We start from the raw sequence: 24678 nt of genomic DNA, 5'->3' as shown, positions 1-24678 counted from the left end.
GGTCAGATAAAACATGTACATAGAAAATTACAATACAAGGCAGAATGTGGCCGGACATGGTGGCTCATGCCTATAATCCTAGCACTCCGGGAGGCTGAGGTGAGAGAATCGCTTGAGCTCAGGAGTTTGAGACCAGCTTGGGCAACATATTGAGACCCTGTCTCTATTTACTAAAAAAAAAAAACAAACAGAAAACAAAAAAACAAAAAACAAAACTAGGTAGAATGTGATACATGTGAAAAGAGATCCAGCTCAAGTGCCTTGGGAGCTCAGGGGTGGGTGAGATTAATCTCTTTTTCCCAAGAATCTGGAGGCAGGAAACCAAGTCGGTTTCATCTTTGGAATTGTAAGCTTAGACTTAGAAGTCTCAGAGGGGGTCTTGGGGGTCTTATCCACCCTCACCCCTGGCAGTATTCCCTGTCTAGAATAAACAATAACTTTAAAATGGAAACAAAAAAAGGAGCTCTGGAGGAAAACTGTGAAGGAAGAGGCTCCGTTTGAAATGAATAGAAAATGAATTTAGCTTGGAGGTGCTGAGGTGTTGGTAGAGGCAACTTTCTGGCAAGAGGCGAGTTGAAGGCCAGGAAGTGGATGAGATCAGGGAGAGTGTCTGGAGGGAAGAGGGATAAAAACAGAAACTGGGGAAGCACCCATGTTTTAGGAAGTGGGTGGTGAAAGACGAGTCAGAGAAGGCCAGAGGGAGAGGTGAGCAAAGATCCAGCAGAACACCTTGTTACAAAGTTTCGAGGAGGGTGGCAGGGGTGCTAGCCAGGACGGGTAGCAGAAGGAAGAAAACTTCCAGCAATAGGGATTGAGGTTCCACACGAAGTTACCAATGACATTTCAAGGAATGAAGGCTTTTCCTGAGGCTCCACAAATAAGGTGAATTCCCTGTGTCTGGCATCTTTGGAGCTTCCCCAAGGCCAGGGGGAGCAGGGTTGTGCCCTCTGACCTCTAAATATCTGGGGTTCAGTTCTATAATTAGCAGCACCGGATAGGACGGGAGCCAAACCTCTCTTAACCTTAGCCAGTCCCTCCAGGAACTGAAAAGATGAAGAATTCATTTAGGAGATTTCACACTCGGCTGTTTGGCCTAGCCCAGTGAAGTCCCTTTTCATCACGTAACCCTAATGACTCTTCGGGCTGTCACTGCCGTCTGGTATTGCCAGCGATCTGACTAAACCGTCTTGCAAAAGTTTGCAGCATTTACCCGAGACGGACTACAACTCCCAGAATTCCGGGCGCTTCCCGGTGCTGATTGGCGGAGCCCGTGACTCCAGGGGGCGGAGTTTCCCCCGCCTCCCCGGGGAAACAGACCTCTGATTGGCTGGACCGCCGGGCTTTTGTGTCCCCGCCCTCCCCCGGGGACCGCAGCGGGCTGAACTGCTGGTGTCAGAGCCCGGCGAGCGCTGGCAGTTCCGCGGCGGGGATGCTGAGGAGCGCTGGGTCCGCGAGCAGCCCTGGCCCCTGCGGACTTCCGAGGCCGTGAAAACCCCTGCGCTGCGGCCCTTCCCAGGCCCCCGAGGCCGTTCGCCGTCCCCGAAGCCCGACTGGGGGAAGAGTCCAGCACCAAAGCGGCCGTTCTCGGATTCCGGAGCGTTCTGGAGCCCCGAGAGACGCCCCGGGGTTCTAGAAGCTCCCCGGCGGCGCCCAGTCCCGGCTTCCTTCGGGCGTCCGTCCGAAACCCACTCGGGTGCACGGGTCGTCGGCGAGCCGCGACCGGGTCCTGGCGCGCACCATGATCGTGGCGGACTCCGAGTGCCGCGCAGAGCTCAAGGACTACCTGCGGTTCGCCCCGGGCGGCGTCGGCGACTCGGGCCCCGGAGAGGTAAGCGGCGGCCGCGCGACGCCCCTCTTCCCTGGAACCCCGAACCGCGTCTGAGCCTCAGGCTGTCCGGAGCTGAGTCGGTGTGCCCGGGGCTCGGGGAGGGAAAACCGAGCGCGTAACCCGGGACCCGGGTTGCATCAACTGGCAGCCGCGGCCCTCGGCACCCCTCCCCCCATCTCCCTCCCCCCTCCCTCCTTCTCCCCCTCCCTCTCCCCCTCTCCCTCAACCCCCCGGTGCCGCGGATCCTTCCTCGGCTCCCTCGGACTCCTGGCCAATGAGGGAGAAGCCTTCTGGAGGCTCTCCGAGCTTTGGGCTCCTGAGCGTCTTCAAGTCCAGGCAAATCCCGGCCGGAGCGCCCAGACCACTCCTCCTCCCCGCCCCCTTCCGCGGAGTCCCTTCCTTTTCGCGGGGGCCGGCGGGCAGAGGACCCTTCCTGGGGTGCCTCCCGGCTCCTGTCCTCCAGCGCGGGGCGTAGGAACCTGGGACTGGCCAGTGAAAGTAGACCTCATCCCATGTCCCCCGCACTCCTGCTTTGGAGGGAGAGCGCAGGGGCTCTGGGGGCTTGGCGGGCCGCCCAGTACGCGGCGGCGGCAGCCAAAGCTGGGGGGAGAGGGGACAACCCTGGTCGCGGCTTCCGAAGCCAAGCGCGGGTTAGGCTGCGCCCTGCTAAGTAAGTGGTCTGAAGGCCCAGAAGTTTGTTTTCCAGAAAGTCCTCCCCCACCCTCCCTTCGCGCGGCTCCCCTCCACCCCCCCGCATTCGCATTCCGGCATAGCCCGCAGGGGCTTTGCAGGGAGACCGGGAATTAGGCTGGACCTAACCAGACTGACAGTTCGTACTTCCCCACCACTACCAGCAGCAGCGATAATGGACATCTTATCATTTATTATGCACCTACTAGATACCAGGCTCTGAGTTTTTTTCGCCTTTAACCTAAGTCCTTAGGACTAAACCAGCAATACAAGCTACGCTATAGCCCCATTTTACAGGAAGAACATTGAGGCCCACGATGGGCTCAGAAAGAGGCTTTTTTCATTAACCCCACTGAATAGCTTGTTCTTTGGCCTTATGATTTCGGAGATTGCACGGCACCAGGAGCTTCTAGTTGCTTTAGTTTACAGGCCTAGAGTGTGGTGGAGGTTGTATTCTGGACCTGGCATTTGGTGGAGTGCTATGTGACCCCAGGAAAATCCCTGCTCTTTTAGTAACGTGGTTTCTGGAGATCCTACCTCCGTCGGTGCATGGTTTGTGCCCTGGTTTTTGTTAGCTTGCTTACCCTTCTCTGCCGTGATTTAGGAACGCCATGTGGAGGAATGGCTCTTCTCCTGCAGCTTCTCAGCGGTGTGACTTCTTTGGAAAGATGGAAATAATGTTACTATTGAGAACACCTGAACACTAGAGAGCAAGAGTGCTGGGTTAATGTCCCAGCCCTCCTGCTAACTTGCTGTGTGTGGCTTAGCCAGTAATCACTTCTGATCTGTAGTTTCTTCCCATGGGGATTTTACAGTATCTCTAAGGGATTGTTGGGAGAATTAACTCAGAATACAAGCAAAGGCTGAAGCACCGTGACTGCGTGAAACTTGCTTGCTATTATCAGAACGTGGCCATGGCACGCACAGCTTTCTCCAGAGTGTCTCACAAGGGGGTGCCGGAGCCTGTTTCTGAGATCAGACACTGTACACCCCTCTCTGGGACAGTGCCTGGGAACTGGTCTAGGGAGAAAAGGCTTTGAGGGAGGGGTCTGTACTCAGAAGCCATGATTCCTCAGTGGAGAAAACTGCTGCTATCTGGGAGGTTTCTTATTCTTTTCTTTTTTTTTTTGAGATGGAGTCTTGCTCTGTTTCCCAGGTTGGAGTGCAGTGGCATGATCTCAGCTCACTGCAACCTCCATCTCCCAGGTTCAAGCAATTCTCCTGCCTCAGCCTCCCGAGTATTTGGGATTACAGGCACGCGCCACCATGCCCAGCTAATTTTTGTATTTTCAGTAGAGACAGTTTCACCATGTTGGCCAAGCTGATCTTGAACTCCTAATCTCAGGTGATCCACCTGCCTTGGCCTCCCAAAGTGCTGAGATTACAGGCATGAGCCACCGCACCTGGCCTATCTGGGAGATTTCTGTGTATTCCTCTCTCGAGAAAAGAGGACCTTCGGACAGTTTCTGCTTTGAGTGGTGGCATCCTTAGAAGACAGCAGGGTGCTGATCTTTGAGTCAGGTGCCCGAGGCCCAAGAGAAGACCCAGGAGTGCAGCTCCCTTAACTCCCTGTCACTTCATCACACACTCCCTTTCAGGAGCTCATTGTCTTCAGATGTGTGTATCTTCAGACAGTTCCAAGGGCTTCACTCTAGTACTGGTAGTATTGGGCTCCGGAATAGCTTTCTCGGCCGGATGCAGTGGCTCATGCCTGTAATACTAACACTTGGGAGGCTGAGGCAGATGGATTGCTTGAGCCCAGGAGTTCAAAACCAGCCTGAAACCCCGTCTCTACAAAATATACAAAAGTTAGCCAGGCGTGGTGGTGTGCACCAGCTACTTGGAAGGCTGAGGTGGGAGGATTGCTTGAGTCTGGGAGGCGGAGGTTGCAGTGAACTGTGATCATGCCACTGCACTCCAGCCTGGGTGACAGAGCAAGACTCTGTCTCAAAAAAAAAAAAAAAAAAAAAAACAAAACCAGGCTGGGCGCAGTGGCTCGCAGCTGTAATCCCAGCACTTTGGGAGGCCGAGGTAGGTGGATCACAAGGTCAGGAGATCAAGACCATTCTGGCTAATACGGTGAAACCCCGTCTCTACTAAAAATACAAAAAATTAACCCTGCGTGGTGGCACACGCCTGTAGTCCCAGCTACTCGGGAGGCTGAGGTAGGAGAATTGCTTGAACCTGGGAGGAGGTTGCAGTGAGCTGAGATTGCTTCACTGTACTCCAGCCTGGGTGACAGAGTGAGACTCCGTCTCGAAAAAACAAAACAAAACAAACTTTCTCAGACATCATTTCTTCTTCAGGGAAGCCCTTCCTCCCTCACTAGATAAGTCCCCTTGCACACCCTCCTCCAGTCCCTCCATTGTAGGAGCTTTGGTCCCAATTATGTGAAACAGTCCCTTGCTGGAGATACCCTGCAGGTCTCATCCCCAGCACTGCTCTTTGCATCTAATAAGTGTTCGTGACTAGTTGCCCCTTGCTGGCTTAGCTGACCCTTGTGAACTATTCCAGCCGTGGAGTCAGATCTGAATTGTGCCCATTTGGAAGAGGACCTTTCTGAGCCTCTCTGACCTGTCTCCGAAGAAGGGATTATAAGAACTGTTTCCCTCTGGGTGGTTGGGAGGAATTGGCACAATCAGATGTGTAAAGCACTTCGCGTGATTCCCAGCTCATAATGGGCAGGCAAGTGTATGGCACCACTCACTCATACCCCCTCCACCCTGCCCACTCCAAGGCTGGAGCTCCTGGGCTGCTTGGACTGTATTTCCGTATCATCTTCTCAGGCATAAACCCAGGAAAATATCTGAATTCAGCTGGGGGTGAGGAAAGGAGAAATAGTGTCTGTTCCTTCCCAGCTGGCAGAGTGGGTAACTAGGTGTCTGTAGCTGAGTCCAGGGACTTACAGGCTCTACAAAGGATAATATAGGGTAACCGAGAATAAAGTCTGGGGGCTTCTCCAAGAAGCGGATATGGGTAGTGGACAGAACCCTTGGAAGCCAGACTGAGCTGGGTTCAACTCTCCAAGGCTGGGGCCGCTTCCCAAAGCTGTTATTGTGAAGTGGAATGGACCTTAGAAGCCAGACAGCCCTGGGTTCAGATCTCATATTGGCTACTTGTCAGCTGGTGCCTAACCTTTGAACCCTTAATCTTTCCTTGTGTGCAAAAGAGAGACTCTGCTGCCACCCCAACAGATGAAAATTAGATGGAACCTGTGTGCAAGTACCTGAGCTAATTTAAAAGTTAACATATAGTAAGTGCTTAAATTAGGATCCTTGCCAGGCATGGTGGCTCATGCCTGTAATCCCAGCACTTTGGGAGGCTGAAGTGGGAAGATCGCTTGAGCCCAGGAGTTTGAGACCAGCCTAGGCAACACAGTGAGACCTCATCTCTATTTAAAAAAAAAAAAAAAAAAAAAGGCCGGGCACAGTGACTCATGCCCATAATCCCAGCATTTTGGGAGGCCAAGGTGGGCGGGTCACGTCTCTACTAAAAATACAAAAATTAGCCAGGCGTGGTGGCGCATGCCTATAATCCCAGCTACTCAGGAGGCTGAGGCAGGAGAATCGCCTGAACTCAGGAGGCGGAGGTTGCAGTGAGCCGAGATCACGCAACTGCACTCCAGCCTGGGTGACAGAGCAAGACTCCGTCTCAAAGAAAAAAAGAAAAAATTAGGAGCCAGGCACAGGTCTGGGGCCATTATCCTCTTTTTACAATTTGTGTGAAGACCTTCATGTTGAATGACCACCTAAAGGGTTAACTTTAGTGTTCCTGCTGCTGCATGTGATCTGTTTAGTTGAAACTGTAAAAATACCCAACACTGGTTCTCCCTCTGTCCCACACTAGCTGTTATTTTGGACAGGTGACCTGACCCCTCTGTTGCACTTTCTTGTTCTGTTACGTGGAACTGGAATCATGCCTTTATCAGGTCTACTGAAACTGTACCATCCAATATGGTAACCCCTCGCCACGTGGCTATTTAAATTTAGATAAATTAAAATTAAATAAAATGAAAATTTTTTGTTGCATTTGTCACATTTCAAACGCTCAGCCACAGTGACTAGAGACTCTCACATTTCTTGGACAGTACAGATATAAAACATTCCATCATTGCAGAAAATTCTGTTGGACTGTGCTATGCTAGGCACTGGGGTAACAACAAGGAACTAGATTCAGTGTGTGCCCCCAAGTGTGACAGGTGCTGTGACTGGAGCTTTTTTGGTGAGTCCCAGATGCAGCAGCCTGGAGACTATTGAGACCTTGAGAAGTTTTAGAGAATGGGGAATCATTTCTGCACTTGCAGAAACCTGGGTTGTATCCCAGCCCTCCTGCTGCCTTCCTGCCTGAGTAGCCAGAAATGAGTTGACCTCCCTGAGTCTTGTTCCTCTTCTGTAAAATGGAAGCCCTAGTAGTAGCTTCTGCCCTAAAGTCCAAGTAGTGCATGTGAAATTAATGCTTAGCCAGTGATAACCAGACTTGTTATGTGCCATTATTATTACTGACTCCCCACTCCAGGGAATTGGGGCAGGGGGGGCTGACTTGGAGGGGTCATTTCTTGGCAAGTGGTATGCTGCCCTGCCTGCTTCCTCTGTCAGGATCAGGGAAGCATTCGGGGTATTGGAGCCATGGATTCAAATCTACTCGGTTTTGCCTTCAGGGCTTTATACTGTCTGTCCCCTCTGGCTGGAATGCTGGTCCCCCTAGTTTTTGGGGTGTTTGTTTTGAGACAGAGTTTCCCTCTTGTTGCCCAGGCTGGAGTGCAATGGCGCGATCTCAGCTCACTGCAACCTCCGCCTCCTGGGTTCAAGCAATTCTGCCTCAGCCCCCCGAGTAGCTGGGACTACAGGCATGCACCACCACGCCTGGCTAATTTTTTGTATTTTTAGTAGAGACAGGGTTTCTCCATGTTGGTCAGGCTGGTCTTGAACTCCCAACCTCAAAGTGCTGGGATTACAGACGTGAGTCACCGCGCCCGGCCTGTTTGTTTTGTAAGAGAGGGTGTCCTGCTGTGTTGCCCAGGCTGGTCTCAAATTCCTAGCCTCAGGTGATCCTCTACCACCAAGCCTTCCAAAGTACCGGGGTTACAGGTGTGAACCACCCCACCTAGGCCCCCTAGATATTTGCAGGCCTTGCTGTCTTCTCATCATTTAGATAACAGCTCAAAGACCACCTCCTCAATGGCTTTTCCTGTCTACTTACACTAAAATATTGCACACTCTCCCTCCCCATCATACAGTTACTGGTTTATTTCACTCACTTTATAGAATCTGTGCTTTGAAATCCTGTTTATCAGATTCTGAATTATATGAAGGCCAAGGGCATTGTCTTTTCACTGCTGTATTCTTGCTGCTTGCAATATAGCCATCAAAAATATTTGCTGAGTGAACAAATTAATTCTGTTTTCACCTAGAAATCACTTAGCATAGTGCCTTATACTTGAAAAAGTGATCAATAAATGGTGTAAACAATGGTCCTCACCCTGGCTGTTATGCTGGGGCCCCACCCCAGACAACTAAATTAGAATTGCGGGAGGTGGGACCTTGGCATTGTTATTTCTGTAAAGCTTCTCAAAGGATTCTAATGTACTGCTTGGGTTGAGAAGCCCTTGTTTGATACAGCAAGGAGGTTAATGATACCTGACTTTTTATTAAGTGCTTATTTTGATGAAGGTTTTGAGGTAAGCTACACAGTGTTATCTCATGAAATCCTCATCACTAGCCAGTGAAAGTAGTTACTGTTATCCCCATTATTTGGTAAAGAAACTGAGGCTCATAAAGCTAAGGGATAGCAGGTGGTGGAGCTGTCATTTGAGCGCATGCAATTTGTGTCAAGAGTCCCATCTTTTTTTTTTGAGACAGAGTCTTGCCTGGAATGCCATGGTGTGATCATAGCTTGCTGTAACCTCAAACTCCTGGGCTCAGGCAGTCCTCCTGCCTCAGCCTCCTGAATAGCTGGGACTACAGGTTGTGTGCCACCATGCCCAGCTAATTTACTATTTGTAGAGACAGGGGTCTCACTATGTTGCCCAGGCTGGTCTCGAATTCCTGGCCTCAAGCGATCCTTTCCCCTCAGCCTCCAAAAATGCTGGGATGAGCTGCTGTGCCAGCCAAGGGCCCCTGTCTTTTAACTGCATTGTATATTGTTGTTGTTGTTATTGCTGAAAATGTTGATGGATCCAGACCCATGACTTAGAGCTCCTTCTTTTGACAATTCCTGGGTCAGATTTTGGAGTGAGTTGGGATTCCCAAGGCTATTCCTACCCTTCCCTAGCACCCCTGATGGGCCGTCTCTGCCTCCCCCAGTTCTGCTCCACCCTACCCTGCTGTGGCTTGCTATTCTGTCCTCAGGTCTCCTGAGGTGGAGGCCCAGTTTGTGGAGTCAGCAATCCTTATCTCCTGTACAGAGCTGTTGGGCTTTTTCTTTGGTGAGGGGGAGGGAAGCTCCAAAGGGGAGTGCTTAGGGATTGTGGTGGTTACTACGCTGAACTTGGACCAGCCTGGCCCGGAAGTTCCCAGAAGTGTGGGCTGAAAGGGGCCTGCACAGTCAGCTCAACTCCCTTTTTGAAGGTGGCTGGGCTACTTTACCTACCAGGATTAAGGCTTAGAGAGTTTAGGCCTTTAACTTTCCCAGAGCCACATAGCAAGTTAGTTGCAGAATTGGTACCTACCCCAGAGACTTTGTAGTCTTCTGGAGTCCCAGAACTCTGCCTCCTCAGTGGGCTTTTGGCCATCTGAGAAGGAAGGTTCAATTATAGTTTTTAGTTCCCGGATACCTGAGGGCTGGTACTAAGTCTGGATCTTAATGGGGAGGGGAGAACTGGGCGCCTCCTATCCCTGTCCAGTGAGAGCATGGCTCTGATTTGGGTAAACTGTAAACGAGATCAGTGCTGAGAGCCACCTCCACTCTCGGATTAACAAAATAAATTAATAAGTAGAGCGTCCTTCCTGAACCCCATCTCTGGGACTAGGAGAAGCAGATGTAGTGAGTACGTGATTTTAGTGGTTTCTAAAGAGGCTCCAACATATAACAGGTCAAAACAGTTGCTCCCATCAGCCTTGTACACCCTGCTCAGATTCCCTCCGTGCCTTTCTGCTTTCTCTGTCTTCATTCACAGACTAGTATGAATGACCTGGCGCTGCTCTCCACTAAATGTGATCTGGTATCAGGGAAACAAAACAGACAATTTGATGACAGTGTTTTTAGAAGCAAAAGCCCTGGGAATTTTGGGGTCATAGGTGAGGGCCAGAAAAAGGTTCCTAGACGTTATGGTTTAGCTTTGCAAAAGGAGTGACCACTGGGACTGGGCCAGTTGTATCTGGAAGCCCATGGGAGGAGGAGGTAGGGTTTTAAGCCAGTTGATCGGATTTATATTTAGAAAGTTAATGTGGCTACTGGGTAGAGGATGGATAGGAGAGGCCAGGGCTGAGGAGGCCGGGGGATGACTGGTGAGGTTGTGAGTAGTGGTCCAGACAAGAGCGGGTGGTAGTTAATGAGGTGGTGGTGGTGGGAGGACAGATAAGCAGCCAGGCATGGTGACTCCCATCTGTAATCCCAGTGCTTTGGGAGGCCAAGGCAGGAGGATCCATTGAGCCTAGCAGTTTGAGGCTACAGTGAGCTATGACTGCACCACTAAAGAAGAAGAGGCCAGGTGCGGTGGCTCATTCCTGTAATCCCAGCACTTTGGGAGGCTGAGGTGGGCTGATCACCTGAGGTCGGGGATTCGAGACCAGCCTGGCCAACACGGAGAAACCCAGTCTCCACTAAAAATATAAAATTAGGTGAGCGTGGTGGTACATGCCTGTAATCCCAGCTACTCGGGAGGCTGAGGCAGGAGAATTGCTTGAACCCAGGAGGCGGAGGTTGCAATGAGCCGAGATCACGCCATTGCACTTCAGCCTGGGCAACAAGAGCGATACTCCGTCTCAAAAACAAAAAAAAGAAGAAAAAGAAGAAAGAAGAAGGAAGGAAGGAAGGAGGAGGAGGAAGAAGGAAGGAAGGAGCAAACATGTGAGAGAAATTGAAGCTGCTTCTGAAGCATCTGGGGTACTTGGTTATCTGGCTTCAGGGTGCAAACTGTGGGGTGTTCTTGTATAAGTTCTCTGGGACCACTAAGAAGGTGGCCTCCTGGAGATGTGCAGCATGGTGGCTATATAGTTCCTTCTCCAGGACCCTCCCATCCTGCAATGCTGGGATTCTTGGGTCCCAACCCAGTTGCTGAAGAACTCAGCCTGGAGTGGGCCCTCTTTCTTGATTACCCTTCCAAACATGTGTCTATCTCCCATCTGGCTCCACCATCCAAAGTATGCTAGAAAGGTGGGTTTTTAACAGTTCAGTGTAGCCCCTTGGATAGGAGGAAGAGGCTGGATAGGTAATAATCCTCTTTATTCTCCCTTCTACTGCGGACTAACCTCATATGTTTCCTCTCAGGAGCAGAGGGAGAGCCGGGCTCGGCGAGGCCCTCGAGGGCCCAGCGCCTTCATCCCCGTGGAGGAGGTAAGCTTGGAAGGGGTTAGGGATCTTTGGTCCCTGGGAAGAAAGGACATGGCATATTGGTGGGCAGGCATCTTTTCCTGTTCTTTAAATTGCAGCTTTTAAGCTATTCCTTTCTGACTTCTGATTCATTTAATTCACAAAACGGCTCTGTGAAGCAGGCACTATCAACTCCATTTAACTGGGAAGAAACAGGCCTAAAGAAATCAAGTGCTAATAGCCAGGTAGTGGCCAAACTTTTTTTTTTTTTCATGCTCAAACTTTTGATTCCTAGATCAGTGCCTGCTTTCCCTTAAAAAGATAGAACTATCTATCTCATCTGTGACCGTTCATATATTACATGTTCTTTTCTGTTTTAAAAGTAATATATGTTTATTATTTTAAAAATTTCCATTGTTTCAGAAAGCTCTGATCTCCTGTATCCTCCTGCACCCTGCAGAGATCATCACTGTTAACCATTTGCCACTGTTTACTGTGCTTTTTTCAAGCCAATACTTACTTTCAGTACAGAACCAAGGTCATTGTTTACAACGTGTTTTTTTGTTTTGTTTTTCACTTAATACAAGAAAGACATCTTTCATCTACTGAGTCAGTTCATTCATTCATTTACTTAACATATCTATTGAATGATTAATCTATGTCAGGCACTGTTCTGGTTGCTTGGGATACAGCAGTGAACAAGACAGACAAAAATCTTTGCCATTATGGAGCTTACATTCTAGTGTGTTGGGATAGTGGAGATACCTTCAAAACATGCAGAAAAATGTAAAACTAGCTTCCTAGTTTTACATTTGGCCATCAATGAACAAGGACAAATTTTTTGTTTTGCCACGCGCAGTGGCTCACACCTGTAATCCCAGCACTTTGGGAGGCCAAGGCAGGCGGATCACGAGGTCAGGAGATCGAGACCATCCTGGCTAACACGCTGAAACCCCATCTCTACTAAAAATACAAAAAATTAGCCAGGCGTGGTGGCGGGCGCCTGTAATCCCAGCTACTCGGGAGGCTGAGGCAGGAGAATGGCATGAACCCGGGAGGCGGAGCTTGCAGTGAGCCGAGATCACGCCACTGCACTCCAGCTTGCGTGACAGAGCGAGACTCCGTCTCAAAAAAAAAAAATTTGTTTCCTCTTTTTGCTTTTCCTAAATGTGTAGGGCAAGTGGTTAATGAGCTAACAAACATTTACCCTCCCTCTAAACCCCTTGTTCTTCTACTCCTTTGTAAATATAAGGCGAATGACCACTTGCTGATTATTTATGTCTGTGGCCCAGAATTCTAAGCTCAAGTATTGCTCTTGTGTTTTATTTTTTCATTTATAAATGACCACCCTTTTTTTTTTTCTTTTTTTTTTTTTTCTTGAAACGAAGTTTTGTTCTTGTTGCCCAGGCTGGAGTGCAATGGCACGATCTTGGCTCACCGCAACCCCTGCCTCCCGGGTTCAAGCAATTCTCCTGCCTCAGCCTCCTGAGTAGCTGGGATTACAGGCATGAGCCACCACGCCCAGCTAATTTTGTATTAGCAGAGATGGGGTTTCTCCATGTTGGTCAGGCTGGTCTCAAACTCCGGACCTTAGGTGATCTGCCCATCTCTGCCTCCCAAAGTGCTGGGATTACAGGTGTGAGCCACCGTGCCCAGCCCACTCTTTTATAATAAAGAAAAGAAACAGGCAGCCAGGTACAGTAGCTCACGCCTGTAATCCCAGCACTTTGGGAGGCCAAGGTTGGGGGATCACTTGAGCCCAGTAGTTCAAGACCAGCCTGGACAACATAGTGGGACCCCGTCTCTATTAAAAAAAAAAGTTAAAAAAAAGAAAGAAATAGGCTTTGGAGTTCATCTGGATTTGAATCTGCTTCTGTTATTTATCAGATCTGTGACTTTGAGCAAGGAACAAAACTTCCTGGTTTCCTCATCGGGCAGAGTAGGGGAAATAATAGTATTCACCTCACAGGCTTATTGGCAAGATCCCATGAAATCACGCAGAGAAAACTGTAAGCTCAGGGATGGCATGGAGACAACACTCAGGAAATGTGAACTATTTGGCACCCGCCCCCATGGTTATATGCATTTGCAGTGTTAGAATAGACACTCCATGAAGGGAGGAAAAACTGTACTTTTACTCTCTGTGCCTGATTTTTCCTACCTAAAAATGGAGAAACAGAACTCCAATTTTATAGTTGTTGTGAGAGTTAAATAAGTTAAAATATGCATGCTTGAATAGTGCTTGGCATATAGCATTGTATGTGTAAGTACTGGCCATTATTATATAAGGTACTTAATAAGTATTCATTGAATTACTTATTAAAATATCTGATCCTCCCCATTCTTTCTTTTTGGACATGGTGGTGGTTTTTAGTTTCTTGCCATTAAAAACCCACTGGAAGAATACATTGGTCTCTTTGATGAGTGGGGCCGGAGGGAAACCCATGCTCTCCTCCCCTTTGCTTGGCAGGTCCTTCGTGAGGGGGCTGAGAGCCTCGAGCAGCACCTGGGGCTGGAGGCACTGATGTCCTCTGGGCGAGTGGACAACCTGGCAGTGGTGATGGGCCTGCACCCTGACTACTTTACCAGCTTCTGGCGCCTGCACTACCTGCTGCTGCACACGGATGGTCCCTTGGCCAGCTCCTGGCGCCACTACATTGCTATCATGGTGAGCCTCTCTGGGCCTGACACTTGGAGAGGTGGCTTCGTGGGGGGTTCTGTCATTTGATCTCTTTTCGGGGAGCTTTGTGAGCTGATTCCAGACAAGCAGGGAAAGCCTTGGCTTTATCTAACTGTAGAGTTTTGGGGTTTTTATTTTTCTTTTTTCTTGGAAGGAAAATTTTAGGTTTTGAAGAAAGGCATCGTTAGTGCTTGTGTTACGTACAGATTGGCAAACTGAGGTGCAAAAAGGAATCAGGTGGCCTGCAAGCTGGTGGCAGAGCTGGGGTTACTTAGAACTTAGGTTTCCTGCCTCTTGGGCAACAGTGAGCCCTACAGCCTCTCCCCTGATGGGGTACCCACCCTGAGCCAGGCACAAAGGGAGGAGGGTGACTCAGGCTCTGTCCACTACTTCCGCAGGCTGCCGCCCGCCATCAGTGTTCTTACCTGGTAGGCTCCCACATGGCCGAGTTTCTGCAGACTGGTGGTGACCCTGAGTGGCTGCTGGGCCTCCACCGGGCCCCCGAGAAGCTGCGCAAACTCAGCGAGATCAACAAGTTGCTGGCGCATCGGCCATGGCTCATCACCAAGGAACACATCCAGGTGCAGGGGGCAGAGAGGCGGGTGTCTGAGGTAGCACAGAGGCCTGGCTGGTGCCTGGTGGGTAGCCCAGGGCAGGCACTGAGCAGCTCTGACCTCCCCTCTTGTCCCTTCCAGGCCTTGCTGAAGACCGGCGAGCACACCTGGTCCCTGGCCGAGCTCATTCAGGCTCTGGTCCTGCTCACCCACTGCCACTCGCTCTCCTCCTTCGTGTTTGGCTGTGGCATCCTCCCTGAGGGGGATGCAGATGGCAGCCCTGCCCCCCAGGCACCTACACCCCCCAGTGAGCAGAGCAGCCCCCCGAGCAGGGACCCGTTGAACAACTCTGGGGTAAGTCACGGGCCTGGGTCTTGATCGGGGAGGAAGCAGGCATGACCTCTGGTCCTTGGGTAGAAGCTACTGCTTCCCAATCTCTGGTGCCTGCACTACCTGCTGCAGTGAGAGACCATAAAAAAGTTATTTGACTTTAAGCTTAGTTTCCTCATGTGTGAAATGGGGAGATAAAGACCCTCTACTCACACTGGGCTGTGAGGGTTAAATGAAATACCATGTGACTGACACTGTGTATAAACCATAGGCTCAAAGGCTGTTGGTTTTAGCACTTTAAAACTACGAAGTTTACCTTTTACTCTGTAATGTGGCCTTGTTTGTTTTAATACAAAAATACAGAGATTTTAAAAATTCCTGCTCAGGGAAGATGTGTCTATTCTGTAGCTTTGTAAACGTCACATTAGGAAGCACAGACCCCATGCGCTGTCCAGCACAGTGGCTGGCACAGAGGATGCCCTGGGCCTTTGTGAGCATTAGGAAGGCCTGGCCTGTGGGAAGGATGAGTGGAGCTTCCCAGAGGCCGAAGGAGGAGGAGTAGCTGGTCACCACGGGGCCTCTCCTGCAGGGCTTTGAGTCTGCCCGCGACGTGGAGGCGCTGATGGAGCGCATGCGGCAGCTGCAGGAGAGCCTGCTGCGGGATGAGGGGACGTCCCAGGAGGAGATGGAGAGCCGCTTTGAGCTGGAGAAGTCGGAGAGCCTGCTGGTGACCCCCTCAGGTACAGGGTCACAGGCATCCAGGCTCCCGCGGCTGCTGCTCCTTAGGCTATCTCTGGTGAGGAGGAGCCGCCTCCTGCATTCCAGAGGCAGCCACTTCTCAACCTCCCGTCCAAGAGGTTCTGAGCATGGGCCTTGGGCTCACACCTGGCTTTGAATCCTGGACTGCTGGCCTTTCCGGCTGCACGACCACTGACGAGTCACTTCCTAGCTCAGGGCTTCAGGATTGCTGTGTGGGGTTAGTGAGGCAGTAGAAGCAAAGATCTTAGCACAGAGCCTGGCCCAGGGAGAACTGCTCCATAAATAACTGCCACTATTGTTGTTACCAGGGGCCTCGCTTCATGGGTCCATGGGCCTGATCCACCCCCTCCCCAAGGCCTGGCTCCAGCTGAAGTCTTGCCCCACTCACTATAGCAAGGGGCTTTTTTTGGCGCTCTATTCTGCCTTCCCCTCCCCCTTTTGGTGATTAATCAGGAGTGGACCCCTGCATGCCCCATGCCTCAGTCTCATTGTGACCTCTTTCTGGTCCTCAGCTGACATCCTGGAGCCCTCTCCACACCCAGACATGCTGTGCTTTGTAGAAGACCCTGCTTTCGGATATGAGGACTTCACTCGGAGAGGGGCTCAGGCACCCCCTACCTTCCGGGCCCAGGTAGGGCTCTCTCTACTAGTCTTGGCCATTGCTCCACATTTACGAACAAGCAGTGGGTGGATAGTTTGAGTAGTTCTAGAGTTAGGTACCCAGCTGGGCATGGTGACTCACACCTGTAATCCCAGCACTTTGGGAAGCCAATGTGGGAGCATTGCCTGAGCCCAGGAGCTTGAGACTAGCCTGGGCAACACGGCGAAACCCTGTCTCTACAAAAACATTTAAAAAATTAACTGGAAGGTGGCGCATGCCTGTAGTCCCAGCTACTTGAATGGCTGAGGGGGGAGGATCTCTTGAGCTGGGAGGTCAAGGCTGCGGTGAGCTCTGATCGTGCTACTGCGCTCCAGCCTGGGTGACAGCAAGACCGTGTCTCAAAAAAAAAAAACAAACAAACAGAGTTGGGTACGTTATTTCCCTCAAGATTCCACAAGGGCAGTGGGGTCCCTGTGAATCCTAAAGGGACCCATCTATACCCTAAGCTCAGGGGTTGGTGATCATAAGGAGAAGGTCATCACCAAAGTGTACCTTCCTTGACCTCTCAGGCCCAGAGCAAGCAGCGTGTTAGGTTTATAGCACCAGGAAGGAGAATTATGGAGATCCCAGGTCCAGAGGATGGGGGTCTCTCTGGCTGGTCTCGGGCTCCAAAGACTCACCAATCCCTTCCCACCTACCTAAGGATTATACCTGGGAAGACCATGGCTACTCGCTGATCCAGCGGCTCTACCCTGAGGGTGGGCAGCTGCTGGACGAGAAGTTCCAGGCAGCTTATAGCCTCACCTACAATACCATCGCCATGCACAGCGGTGTGGACACCTCCGTGCTCCGCAGGGCCATCTGGAACTATATCCACTGCGTCTTTGGTATCAGGTGAGCTCATGTCCCTTCACTTGGGGTGTGTGTGCACTGCAAGTCTTCACTCTGGGTTCACAGTTGTTTCCATTTTCTTTTTGTTTTTTTTTCTTTTCCTTTCTTCTTGCCTATACTGTTTTTCAAAGCAAATTGTGATTTTAAAAGATGATAGTACTCATTGTTTGAATATTGTAAATGAAACTCTTTAATTGTACTCCCAGAGATAATTATTGTTTGATATATATGTACATATATATACACATACACACACACACACATACTCACACATATATACACATATACATGCATATACACACACACACACTATATATATGTAGAAAGAGTTATGTTTGTATTTCCATTCTGAGTAGTAATTCTTCTCCCATAATAAATAAGGACAACATAAATGCTCAGTAGGGGACTTTAAATAATGATACGTCTATTCAGTGAAATACTATGCAGCTGTTAAAAATTACAATAGGCCGGGCGCAGTGGCTCATGCCTGTAGTCCCAGCACTTTGGGAGGCCGAGGCGGGCGGATCATGAGGTTAGGAGTTCGAGACCAGCCTGACCAACATGGTGAAACCCCGTTCTACTAAAAATACAAAAATTAGCTGGGTGTGGTGGTACACATTTGTAATCCCAGCTACTCAAGAGGCTGAGGCAGAAGAATTGCTTGAACCCAGGAGGCGGAGGCTGAAGTGAGCCGGGATCATGCCACTGCACTCCAGCCTGGGTGACAGAGCAAGACTCTGTCTCAAAAAAAAATTACAATAGAGGCCAGGCGCGGTGGCTCACGCCTATAATCCCTGCACTTTGGGAGAGCAGTGTGAAAGGATTACTTGAGACCAGGAATTCAAGACTAGCCTGGGCAACATAGAGAGACCCCTATCTCTACAAAAAATTAAAAAATTTGCCTGTGTGGTGGCATCACTGGAGTCCAGGAGTTCGAGACCAACCTGAGCTACATGGTAAAACTCCATCTCTACAAAAAATAACAAAAATTAGCCATGCATAGTGGCTGACGCCTGTAGTTCCAGCTACTTAGGAAGCTGAGGCAGGAGGATCCCTTGAGCCCAGGAGGCAGAGGTTGCAGTGAGCTGAGATCATGCCACTGCTCCAGCCTGGGCAACAGAGCAAGATGCCATCTCAAAATAAATAAATAAAATTGAAAAACACAGATAACAAAAAAGAAAATAAAGGCTGGGTGCAGTGGCTCACACCTGTAATCCCAGCACTTTGGGAGGCTGAAGCAGGAGGATTACATGAGGCCAGGAGTTTGTGCCTCAGCCTGGGCAACATAATTAAGACCTATCTCTACAAAAAAATAAAAATTAGCTGGGTGTGGTGGTGCATGCCTATAGTCCAGGTAGAGATGGGGTTTCTCCATGTTGGCCAGGCTGGTCTCGAACTTCTCGCCTCTGGTGATCTGCCCGCCCCAGCCTCCCAAAGTGCTAGGGTTACAGGCATGAGCCACCGCACCTGGCCTTTTATTTATTTATTTATTTATTTATTTATTTATTTTTAAGACGGAGTCTTGCTCTGTTGCCAAGGCTGGAGTGCAGTGGCTCAATCTCTAATCTCTGCTCACTGCAACCTCTGCCTCCCAGGTTCAAGCAATTCTCCCTGCCTCAGCCTCCTGAGTAGCTGGGATTACAGGCATGTGCCACCATGCCCAGGTAATTTTTTGTATTTTTAGCAGAGATGGGGTTTCACCCTGTTAGCCAGGATGGTCTTGATCTCCTGACCTTATGATCTGCCCACTCGGCCTCCCAAAGAGCTGGGATTACAGGCGTGAGCCACTGTGCCCGGCCTTTTTTTTTTTTTTTTTTGACACAGAGTTTGCTCTGTCACCCAGGCTGGAGTGGAGCGGAGTGGAATGATCTCAGCTCACTGCAACCTCCAGCTCCTGAGCTCAGGTGATCCTTCTGCCTCATCCTTCTTAGTAGCTGGAACTACAGGTGGGTGCCACCATGCCCAGCTAATTTTTGCATTTTTAGTAGAGATGGTGTTTCACCATGTTGGCCAGGCTGGTCTCGAACTCCTCACCTCAAGCTATCAGCTCGCCTCAGCCTCCCAAAGTGCTGGGATTATAGGCGGGAGCCACCACACCTGGCACCTTTCTTTTTCTATGCACAAGTAACAAAAGCATATATAATTTACAAAAACAAGATCAGTTGCCATTTCCTTACCTACTCATTTCAGTTGTTTTATTCATTTACTGAAACATGAGCATGTTTTAGTGAACACATGATTTTTTTTCCTGCCTTTCTTACTTAACAGTTTATACCAAACACCAAAAAATTATCCCCCAATTTTAAAAAAGGTATGTGCTCCTTGTAGAAAGTTTGTGTTTCTGTGTATTACTAGCTGTAAATCATATTTCACTGAATGGGTTGAGCTGTACTTCATGAACCATCCTCTTACTCTAGTCACTAGTAGGTTTCCAACCCATGGCTGGCCAAGGACAGGCTTCTTAGAATGTGGCTTAGGCTGGTTTCTGCCCAGCCCTCAGATGCAGGCTTCTCTGCTCTCCAACACAGTTCTTGCTCCTATTTCTTTGTCTTCCAAATCTGCCCTCCAGTTTCCAGCCAGTCATTCCTCTGTCTACACTGATCTGTTTTGACATTGGCTCCCCTCGCTCACTAGACTGGGGATGACTAAGTGGCTTCTAGACTCATCACCAACTTGCTTTTTGGCTTTGAAGAAGTTAGTCATCTTCTCCAGGGCTTAGGTTGCCCATTTGTAGAATGAGTACAAGCTCCTTTTTACCCTTATCCTCTTCCTTCTCCACTGACCTCCTCCTCTACCTTCCATGGCCTTTACCACAGAGTAGTGGATATGGCCCCTGAGCTAGGCAGAGCTGAGTTTAAAACCCATTCCTGGCCGGGCGTGGTGGCTCATGCCTGTAATCCCAGCACTTTGGGAGGCCGAGGCAGGAGGATCATGAGGTCAGGAGTTCGAGACCAGCCTGACCAACATGGTGAAACCCCATCTCTACTATAAATACAAAAATTAGCTGGGCACAGTGGCGTGTACCTGTAATCCCAGCTACTCAGGAGGCTGAGGCAGGAGAATTGCTTGAACCTGGGAGGCTGAGGTTGCGGTCAGCCGAGATCACGCCATTGCACTCCAGCCTGTGTGACAGCGAGACTCTGTCTCAAAAGAAAAACAAAAACAAAGACCATTCCTTGCTGTATTAAGTAGGGCAAGTGACTTCCTTTCTCTAAATCTCAGTTTCCTCATCTATAACGTGGGGTTGATGAATGTAGCAGATTGCATACACCATCCAATCATGTACACAATAGTGTAGAGTAGTTTTGAGGGTTCCACATGGCACATAGTTGGTATTCAATACAGCATGCTCATTCTCTGCATTCCTTGACGTGGTCCCCTGCCAGTGTGGCGGCCTGTGATACAAAATATCAGCTGTTTCTCCAAGAGGAGCTAGGCTTCTTGTTGCTTCTACCTTCTGACTTTTCTCAACACTCTCTGTTCTTCCCTCTGTAGGGTGGGGTTGGGGGGAGGGAGCTGCCTCTGGGAAGAGAGCGTGAGTAATGCTGCTGGGACCTTTCCATCCAGATATGATGACTATGATTATGGGGAGGTGAACCAGCTCCTGGAGCGGAACCTCAAGGTCTATATCAAGACAGTGGCCTGCTACCCAGAGAAGACCACCCGAAGAATGTACAACCTCTTCTGGAGGCACTTCCGCCACTCAGAGAAGGTATGACCTATACAGGCAGGGCGGGATGGAAGTAGACAAGCCCAGCCAGTGGAGAGGGCAAGGGGTTAGGACCCAGTGAGAGTCCCCAGACTGAGTCTGTCCTGCTAGGTGGGACACCTGGGCCTATTCCTCTGGATTGAAGTCCTATTCCACTGTGATTTCAGAGTCTGTTTACTCACCTGTAAAATGGGAATGTGGGTGCCTGCTTCACATTAACGGTAGCTTGGTGGACCTGGGTTCAAATCATAACACTATCTCTTGATAGCAGTGTGACTTTCTGCAAGTCACATTATCTCACTGAGTTGTGTGTTTTTTTTTTTTTTTTTGTGAGATCAGTCTCCCTTTGTTGCCCAGGCTGGAGTGCAGTGGCACGATCTTGGCTTACTGCAACCTCCACCTCCCAAGTTCAAGCGATTCTCCTGCCTCAGCCTCCTGAGTAGCTGGGACTACAGGCGCGTGCCACCCCGGGCTAATTTTTTGTATTTTTAGTAGAGACGGGGTTTCACTGTGTTAGCCAGGATGGTCTTGATCTCCTGACCTTGTGATCCACCTGCCTCGGACTTCCAAAGTGCTGGGATTACAGGTGTGAGCCACCGCGCCCAGCCTCTCTGAGCTTTTTATCCTTTTGTTTTTTTTTTTTGAGACAGAGTCTTGCTCTGTTGCCCAGGCTGGAGTGCAGTGGTGTGATTTCAGCTCACTGCAGCCTCCACTTCCTGGGCTCAGGTGTCCTCCCAACTCAGCCCCCAGAGGGCCTGAGGCACACACCAGCTGATGTTTTAAATTCTTAGTAGAGATAAGGTCTTACTGTGTTGTCCATCCCGGTCTCAACCTCCTGAGTTCAAGATCCTCCTGCCTCAGCCTCTCAAAGTTTTTTGTTTTTGTGATGGGGTCACACTATATTGTCCAGGCTGTATTTGAACTTCTGGACTCAAGTGATCCTCCCGCCTCAGCCTCCCAAGTAGCTGGGATTTTATCTTTGTAATGGGAATAAATACTGCTATATTTCAAGGTTGCTGGGAAGATAAAATAAAAAAATGTACATAAACCTCTGCAACCTCCGCTTCCCAGGCTCAAGCGATTCTTCCTGCCTCAGCTTTCCAAGTAGCTGGGATTACAGGCACCCACCACCACGCCCAGCTAACTTTTTGTATTTTTAGTAGAGATGGGGTTTCACTATGTTGGCCAGGCTGGTCTTGAACTCCTGACCTCCTGATCCACTCGTCTCGGCCTCCCAAAGTGTTGAGATTACAGGCGTGAGCCACTGCACCTGGCTGTTTTAGCTTTAAGGAATACAGAGCTTAGTCATGATAGGAATGAATGTGCTTGTCCTTGTACTAAACTGCTCAGAGCCTTAGCAGATGCTGGGGCAGCTCTGTAGGAAAGGAAATGGTAAGGTAAGTGGGTCAGGGATCGAGGCAGTCTGGGAGGGGTGTGGGGAGTGAGGAGTGACATCAGTTGCCAACATGCCTTCCTCTGTGCCCCAGGTCCACGTGAACTTGCTGCTCCTGGAGGCGCGCATGCAAGCCGCTCTGCTGTATGCCCTCCGTGCCATCACCCGCTACATGACCTGACTCCTGAGCAGGACCTGGGCCCGGTTCAGCTCCCCACAAGGACTTCTCTGTCTGGAGACAGCCCCAGACCCTTTTGTGTCCCATGCCCACCCTCCCCACGCTGGAGTGGGCTTGTGTGTGATGTGCAGTCCCGAAGCCACACCCTCCCTTTTCCTCACTAGAATGGACAGTTCATTGCACTGACTCTGGGATCGCAGCCCTGCTCCTGGGAGCTGGAAGAGCACTAGGAGATCCTAAGGGACCACACCCTTCCTCCTTTCCCTGCCCCCAGAGGCAGAGGGCACAGGAAAGAAGACGGGCCAAGCTCGGACTTAATGTGCCACAAGTGTTGTGGCCTTCCTGAACTGGGAAGTCCCTGGCTGGCCCCCGAGGGAGAGGGGCAAATGCCTCTGGGACTGACACTCCAGGCAGCTTTGCCTTCTCTCCCCTGTCATTCCCAGATTTCATTACCTCCTACTTGCCATTCACCCATCAATGTGAAAGTCAGGGTCACAGCTGGTCTGTGTGTCCAGTTCCCTAAAAGCCTGTTCTGTTGGGCAGCCTGAGGCTGTTGCCCGAATCCTAGTTCAGTTTTTTGACTTTCTTTGCCCTTTTTTCCTTTTCTCCATGCTTAATGGTGTGAGGCCTCAGGAGAGAGGCCAAGTATATAAAAAAGAAAAAGCAGATTATCTCTAGAGAGTTTGAGCCTTTGCTGGTCACATTGCCTTCTGAAGAGGAGGGAGTATTAGATTATAAATCCTCTTTATTTTGTTCCTTCGTGCTTGAGGTTCCAACCTGGAGCCGCAGTGTGTAAGAGGAGGAGGAGAGGGAGAATTCTGTTCTCCCAGAGCTGCACCTGCCTCGCAGAGGCCAGCACCCCACTCTCCTGCCTCCAGTGGCCCTGCCGCAGATGTCTGCCAAAAAGTTGAGCCTTTCTAGATGGCTTAGGTGGCACCATGGCTCAGCAGGAGGGGCGGGAGGCACCGGGGTTCTTGTTTGGACCCTGTCCCTGGGCCATGGCCAGGTGACCATGGCTGCATTGCCAAACCTCTGACTGCCACGGCTGCAGACTGAGGGTGGGTCTGAGTCCCCACAATGTCTGAAGCTGCCCCTGGGATTCTCAGGCCAACCTGCCAACAGCAAGTGGATTTTCTTGCAAGATCAGGGACCCCACTTCTGCAGCCAGTGTCTCCTGGGTGCCTTCTGAGGACTTCCACCCCCCATCCCAGTATCTCATCTGTCCCTTCTCCTGGGGCTTAAGTGGATTGCTTCCAGGCAGAAGCAGCCAAGGACCAATTCCAGGCACTTTCTGTAGCAAATGACTGTGAATTACGACTTCTCTTGCCCTTCTTCTAGCAGTCTGTGCCTCCTCTCTGACCAGTTTGGAGGGCACTGAAGAAAGGCAAGGGCCGTGCTGCTGCTGGGCGGGGCAGGAGAGGACCCTGGCCAGTGTGCCACATTAAATACCCGTGCAGGCGCGGAGAAGCAACCGGCACCCCTTCGGGCCTGAAAGCCCTCCCTGCAAGAAGGTGTGCAGGAGAGAAGAGGCCCTGGCGTGGGGATCTGGGTTCCAGAGGGGATGTGATGACTGTAAATGTCCACTGGGTGGGTAGGGAGTGGTATCCAGTGTTCAAGTGCAGAAATCTTTGGCTTTACTACCAGTTCCATATGATGAGAAATAAACGTTCGCTGAGGTTTTGTTTCATACTCCCTTTTAATGGGCTGTTTTTTCAATTTCCTGAAGGTCATGGTTCACCTTGTAGCATAGGCAGAGAGCTGCGATTGCATCATGGGCCTGACCTGATAGCCCCTGCCCTGCCGAGAACTTGTGCCCAGTGATTGCAGGTTGGGACTGTTGGCACTGAAAGTCTACTTGTCCCTTGGACATCCAGTCCTGTCACCCTTCTGTGGCTGCCCTCGCACTGTGAAGTAATAATGACCATGGTATTTTTCTAAGCCTGGCCGTGGGCTGGGTACTTGGAGACCATTCCTCTGAATTTGCAGCAATCCTGTAGGAGAATTGACAGGTGAACTGATATTGTTGAGGCCACATAGCTAATCAGTGGGGGAGCCAGGATTCCCCCCTGCTCTGCTTGACCCTGAGGCCTTGACATTTTATCTTGCTGTTTTGCCCACTACTGGACTTCCCCTGTGACAAAGAGGCTGTTTGAATCTGGAAGGACCCCCTTGTGTCCCCAACCCCACCACATTATGATTACCTTCTTCTCATCCTTCCTCCTCCAGCACCAAGGAGACAACGCCAGGAACAAAGAGTTAGGTGCAACCCCCAAGCTGTGCCAGTGCCGTTTATGGCTGTGTGACCTTGGTCAAGCTTCTTAACTTCTCTGGGTACCAGGAACTAGTTAGCTTACCAGGAAAACCACATCATATAAGAGCTAAGACCACTCCCGCGGGCTTCCTACTTCCTCTAAATACTGCTGTCAGAACATTAGGTCTCTTCCAGGCAGCCTCCCCTAGTGGACTTTGTGTTCCCCTTCCCCTTGAGGTGGCTGTTCATTTTCGCAGGATTCCTATACACTTCCCCTTCCTCTAGAGTCATTTGAGAGGGTGTGAGAGAAAGTGAATCACACTTGGAGTACAAAACCTGGATTCT

General features: G+C 50.2%; 1 protein-coding gene across 1 annotated transcript; it reads left to right on the top strand.

Annotated features, from left to right (window-relative positions):
• The first annotated feature begins 1413 nt into the window (after positions 1-1413).
• On the top strand, positions 1414-23769 carry SESN2 (sestrin 2). Its single transcript, NM_001131848.1, is given in 10 exon segments — positions 1414-1828; positions 10946-11011; positions 13458-13655; positions 14066-14248; positions 14363-14575; positions 15141-15291; positions 15823-15941; positions 16615-16805; positions 20370-20514; positions 21999-23769. Coding segments are annotated over 10 exon segments (1443 nt in total). The 5' UTR covers positions 1414-1738; the 3' UTR covers positions 22086-23769.
• The last annotated feature ends 909 nt before the right edge of the window (positions 23770-24678 follow it).

Source organism: Pongo abelii, chromosome 1, assembly GCF_028885655.2.
Source record: "Pongo abelii isolate AG06213 chromosome 1, NHGRI_mPonAbe1-v2.0_pri, whole genome shotgun sequence".
NCBI classification, from domain to species: Eukaryota; Metazoa; Chordata; class Mammalia; order Primates; family Hominidae; genus Pongo; species Pongo abelii.
This window is presented reverse-complemented; position numbering and strand designations above follow the sequence as displayed.